Source organism: Squalius cephalus (genome assembly GCF_949319135.1).
Source record: "Squalius cephalus genome assembly, chromosome: 19".
Classification (NCBI taxonomy): Eukaryota; Metazoa; Chordata; class Actinopteri; order Cypriniformes; family Leuciscidae; genus Squalius; species Squalius cephalus.
Genome location: NC_137140.1, coordinates 33,938,047 through 33,944,419, shown reverse-complemented (window position 1 = coordinate 33,944,419; position 6,373 = coordinate 33,938,047). Strand labels below are relative to the sequence as shown.

General features: G+C 35.2%; 1 protein-coding gene across 1 annotated transcript in view; it reads left to right on the top strand.

Annotated features, from left to right (window-relative positions):
* Nucleotides 1-796: 796 nt before the first annotated feature.
* Nucleotides 797-6,373, top strand: part of LOC307146692 (uncharacterized protein) — a gene marked incomplete at its 3' end in the record, with an annotated part of 42,819 nt that continues 37,242 nt past the window's right edge. Inside the window, exons 1-5 of the mRNA XM_079850902.1 lie at nt 797-904; nt 1,394-1,464; nt 4,331-4,727; nt 4,817-4,891; nt 5,936-6,307. Coding sequence (XP_079707028.1) covers nt 4,430-4,727; nt 4,817-4,891; nt 5,936-6,307 — 745 coding nt within the window. The 5' untranslated portion in view covers nt 797-904; nt 1,394-1,464; nt 4,331-4,429. The remainder of the gene's footprint in view (nt 905-1,393; nt 1,465-4,330; nt 4,728-4,816; nt 4,892-5,935; nt 6,308-6,373) is intronic.

Below are 6,373 nucleotides of genomic sequence, written 5' to 3'. Positions count from 1 at the left end.
ACTTTGTGGAGATATGGCTTAATTGAAACTTGGATAGGATGAATTTGTGTAAAATTAGTATGTTATAAAATGTTGTATGTGATTTGTATTAAACCATCAAATATTTACAATAATGTTTAGGGAAAATACAAACTTTTGAGGTGGCTATGTTAACTGTTTTAAGAAGATTAACCTTAGTTTGACTAAATGTGTAAAAGCAAACTGTAAAACAGGCTGAAATACTGTAATGATTTTGGGAACAAGTATCCTCATAATTCAGATTCATTTGATTGTCTTAGTTGTTTTATCTACGTTCATCTATTCAAGACTAAAAAAATGTGTTTCTGAATAGCAGGTGTACAAAGAAACACTGGCGTCATGCAACATGGGGAAAGAAATGTTGTTGTTGTTGGAGGTGGGGTGTTGTTAGAGCTGTCAACCCATCTAGAAAAGGTCCACCCACACTTAATACAGTCATAAGATTGTGAGGCCTGCAGTTCATTCTTGATTGTATTCTGCAACTGGATTAACTAAGCGTTGCTGTGTTTTGAAATTTGTGAAGCAACATTTTTGTATTAGGTAATGTCACTTAGTTCATTTTATCACTTTGAGCTCTAAATTATTATTAAAAAATATATAAGTTTTGTTTTATCTACGTTCATCTATTCAAGACTAAAAAAAATGTGTTTCTGAATAGCAGGTGTACAAAGAAACACTGGCGTCATGCAACATGGGGAAAGAAATGTTGTTGTTGTTGGAGGTGGGGTATTGTTAGAGTTGTCAAACCATCAAGAAAAGGTCCACCCACACTTAATACAGTCATAAGATTGTGAGGCCTGCAGTTCATTCTTCATTGTATTCTGCAACTGGATTAACTAAGCGTTGCTGTGTTTTGAAATTTGTGAAGCAACATTTTTTGTATCAGGTAATGTCACTTAGTTCATTTTATCACTTTGAGCTCTAAATTATTATTAAAAAGTCTATAAGTTTTGGTAACACTTTACAATAATTTGTTTAAATTAGTCAATGCATTAACTAACACAAAGGGACAATGAACAACATAATTTTACACCATAATAATATTTAAAAAATAGGATACACTTTATTTTAAAGTTTCATTGTTACAGTGTAATTATATATTTAAGTACTGAGTAATATTACGCAACTACATGTACTTACTATAGGGTTATGGTAGGATTTGGTTGAGGGTTAGTTGCATGTAATTATGCATAATTTACCGTTATTACTATGGTAAGTACATGTAACATATGTAAAAAGGACACTAAAATATACAAAAAAATAAGACAGTAATAGATAATAAATAAGATAACAAAAAATATGTTTTATTAAAAATGTGTTGACAACACTACATGTAATACAATAAATATAGAAACATTTATGTTCATGTGTGCAGGTGCAGGAGGTGCCGTTTATTACAATGAGTTTTCTATTCTCATTGTGTGTTTCAATATTGCTGTTTGGTGAGTGTTTTTTACTTTGAAGTTTTATTACATGAGGCTGGAATGATGCTACAGTATATTCAAATAAGTGAACTGACTGTATCATCTTTCAAAATGAAACCATTGTTCTTATATTTTTTATTTGTTTGTTTTAAAGGTAAAATAATTGATGGACAATCAGGTAATTCTTTCCATTCATCTTCTTCTAATAACACTACACTTATAGTTCATCTTCACCAGTTTTAATACTGATCACCCTTTCTATCTCTAGCTTTCTATTAGACAAACAAAGCATGTGAAAAAAAAAAAGATCTTCATTGTGGAACTTTATGGTAGACATGTTATTTCAATAGTACAATAGTAGAGACACTTTTAATATCTTTTAGCTTAATATGTACATTTAGCATAAAAAAAAAGTTGGCTAAAGTAAGAGGGCCCTATTTTAACGATCTGAAACGCAAGTATCAAGCGCAAAACGCAAGTAACTTTGTGGGCGGGTCTCGGGCGCTGTTGCTATTATACCGGCGGGATAAATCACTCTTGCACCCGACGCAAATCTAAAATGGGTTGGTCTGAAGTAGATACATTACTCATAGGTGTGGTTTGGGTGTAACGTGAAATAAATCAATCAGAGCGACATCTCACATTCCCTTTAAGAGCAGGCGCGCTTGTTCCATGGCGGATTGCTATTATAAGGGCGGACCAGGAGTGGTTCACAGCTGAGGAGACTGACAGAGAAGTGACATTGTATGGGGATGGGAGAAACCCACCCAAATTAGCTTCGGTTAAACAGGCGTATAATAATTTGGGTAAATGTGTAAGCTCGATTTTTGGCTAATTTTTCACATCTTCATGGACACCACAATGATTTCCCTCTTGTGTTCCTTGTAATAATATATGATTTGCAAAAATGAGAACTGCTGCGGCTGTGTGTAGATGAGATAAGCAAAGTGTATGGGCGTTGTGCACACGCTACATTGATTATGGCCAAGCATGCGCCCTTAAAATAGCATCTGAATAACGCACCACTGACTTTAGACTAGGTTTTTCCTGGTCAGTGGCAGAATTGTTTTCTAAACCTGCAAAATAGCACCAGGGAATGTTTGTGCCAAAACACGCCTCCTCTTTGCGCTAAACCGCCCCCAGGAGCTCAAGTTCATTCCCTAGTTTACTGGCGTGTGTCTGTGGAGGGAAAAGTCTGCTGTGCGCGGGTGCAAAATAGGAATGATATATGCATCGGTGTACAAAGTCAATTGCGCTGGGTGCAAGATAGGGCCCTCGGTGCAGAAACGATCGCTGCACTGCTACGCATCGCTCCTGGAACGGATCGCCGGACCGCATCCGCGTGCTGTGTGAAACCTCTGACCTGTTAACATGGGTACGGGAAAAAATACGCACCGCATATGCACTGCAAACGGAGTATGTGTGAAACGGGAAAAACTATTAATGGAATCAGAAGTTCCCCACTACTTAGTTTATTTAAAAGTGCAATCATTTATGTCTCAGATAAATGCACGGATCGTGACAACATTTGTGCTGTGTTGCAATTTGCCCTAAAACTATGGCCTAAAAGTATGTACTGTTTGTCATAATAAAGAACATATTTTTTGAGCATGTCACAATACGGTGTATGCATCTGGATGTACACTGCGTCATGGAATTTCATCTTGAAAACCACATAGTGTAGGCGTGTGCATCATTTCACCACAAACTGTCAATCATTCTGTCACAATGACATCATGAGATACACATTCCACATTTCAATACTTTAAAACATTAGGCAACCAACACGTTAAAATACTTATCAATACTTAAATGTTAGGCTAAAAAATGTTTAATAAAAAAATGTTACAAGAGATGCAAGACATTCTTTATCTAATTTTAAATAGTAGGGGAGCGCGGGGCACAACCTAACGCGGGGTTAGTTGTAACACGCTTGTTTTAAATACTTCCGCACATGCTTGGATGACGGAACTTTGTTTATTTACTAGTTGCCATATCAACACTATATAGAAAAAAAAAATCCGCCAAAATTTTTTTTTTTTGGAAGATATCCATAGACATTTATTAAACCATAGCAAAAGTAAATTTCTTACTTAAGTTAATTTTTCATCTCTATTTTTTGTGTTTATTTAAAATAAGACAAATCTGATATTATTTTAATCTCCAAGATGTTATTTAACAGTTGAGATAGTTCTTTAATGCTTCGCTAACTAGCAGAAGACACTAGCAGGGTTTAAATCCCAGTTGTGCAGGCGGGGGCATGTTGTAACACTGCGTTACAATGTGCCCCTATTAGAAATATGCTATTATATTCTATACTTTTATTAATTTTATTGAGAAAACGTGAGAAAAAGGTGAATAAAGACTGAGAGTCAATGTCCAGAAATTACTAATTATGTATTTGTTTTGAACTATGTTGTGTTTTCATGTGTTCATAGTCAAAACTCAAAAATGAGTTTCTATTTAATTATTAAAAATTGCCATTATTTTATATGAAAAAGTTTTTTAATTGTATTTTATTTAGAAAATATTTTAGTTTGTTTTGTATATATTTTTTTATTAGATCAGATAACATTTTAAGCTGCCATATGTCATGTTACAATGTGCCCCACACATGTTACAATGTACCCCACCTATGGGGCATGTTGTCACATTTCACTTCCATTCTTTCGGGGTATATCAATAAAAAAGTATATACTGTATTAATAAAACAAAAACACATAATTGTACTAGACATGTGGGAAATTAATGTGGGAAAAAATAAATACTCTGAACCATAAGTAGATTTACACAAACTGAGAAAGTCAAAAAGCGTTAGGTTGTGCCCCGCTCTCCCCTACATGTAATGGTGTGTAGCATTGAAATATGAATTTACAAATATTTACAAGCATTATTATAATGTTTCCATTACAGCGGACCCCTGCGACAACTACAATGATCTGAATGATTCATGGAGAGCCACCAACAATCACTATCCCTCTCAAATAATGTGTGACTGTGAGGTCAGCTGGAACGGCTGGTACCGACTCTTTTTTGATGGCCAGAGCGTTCAGATGCCAGACACATGTGTTGATCAGTATAGTTGTGGCACTCATGCTCCACTGTGGCTGAACGGAGGACATCCAACAGCTGAGGATGGAGTGGTCACTCGAGATGTCTGTGGACACTATGACAATAACTGCTGCGCTTTTCAGTCCAATCCCATTAAAGTCAAAGCCTGTCCAGGAGGTTATTATGTCTATGAGTTTGTGAAACCATCTTTCTGCTATTTGGCATACTGTGCAGGTAAATATATTTACAATCATTTTTTCACATAATTAAGTCATAATTGCATTTTTGTTGATTTAATTTTGATCTTATTTTACTTTTCTCAGATGTAAGGAACATCAACATCACCTATACCTTCTCAACCTCAGCTACAGAAATGACATCCGTGGCTATTTCGTCTGGTAATGTGATGTTTTTGAAATGTTTCTGAAGTATTTTTGTTCAGATTAGCAAACCTATGCAGTCAGACCAGATCCAAGTTTTTGACTGCATGTAAAGTATGTGTGTGTAATGTGCAGCTGTGATTTTGATTCAAGTCTGCATAATTACTGTTAGAGAGTTGTTTGCAGAATATAAGTGCAGATGCATTGTTTTCAATCACAAAAGTAAAAAAGGGTCTGGGGAAATGAATTGGAGCAATGTAGAAATATTCCAAAAATGTGCTTGACATTTAAAATCTCTAAAATCACAAATTAAAACGAATTGATTTTTTTTAAGTATTCATCACCTTTAATATGATAAATAATAAATAGTACGTATTAAAGAACACTTGTGCAAGCAGGGAATTTTAATTGATTGTAGCTGGTGAGTCAGTAATTTGGCATAATTTACATCATGAAGAAAAAATCAACTTTTAGTAGGTTTCCAAGGCATGGATACAAGAATGTTTCCAAATCACTGGAATCATTTAGTATACAGTTTAATCTATAATTAAAAAACAAAAGACAATGACCCTAAATTTCAAGCCAATGGCTGAAAAACAAAAATAATAATGTCATTGAGTGACCAAGTCAGAGTTCAGATCTCAGTCAATTTACAGTATGGGTGGCCTTGGAAAAAGTCTGTCAAATCCCAATCTCCATGCATGCAATCTGACAGACCTTGAATGGTTCTGCAAAGGGGGGGAATTACAGTTGCCAGATGTGAAAAGCTGATAGAGACTCAAGACGGTAATGTTGTACTGTAAGCTGCATCTACTAAATACTGACGTAAATGGAATGAGAGCAGTCAATTATTTGTGTTTAATACTTGCCATACATTTTTGAAATTTATACAATTATACTAGTAAAAAAATAAAATAAATAATATAAATATGTAGTTCAGTTTTGGAAAATCATTTAAAAAGTAACATTTCGAAGAGGATGAAGAGTTTTGATTCTAGGATTTCATTATTAGGGGAAATTTACAAAGTATTTACAAACATTATTTTAATGTTTCAATAACAGCGGACCCCTGCAACAACTACAATAATCTGAATGATTCATGGAGAGCCACCAACAATCAATATCCCTCTGAAATAATGTGTGACTGTGAGGTCAGCTGGAACGGCTGGTACCGACTCTTTTTTGATGGTCAGAGTGTTCAGATGCCAGACACATGTGTTGATCAGGACAGTTGTGGCACTCATGCTCCACTGTGGCTGAAAGGAGGACATCCAACAGTTGAGGATGGGGTGGTCACTCGAGATGTCTGCGGTCACTGGAGCAATAACTGCTGCTATTTCAAATCCAATCCCATTAAAGTCAAAGCCTGCCCTGACAATTATTATGTTTATGAGTTTGTGAAACCAGATTTCTGCTCTTTGGCTTACTGTGCAGGTAAATACATTTACATCTTCCCTTGTTTACACAAGTTATGAAGCTTTGTTGATTTACAGTGCATCA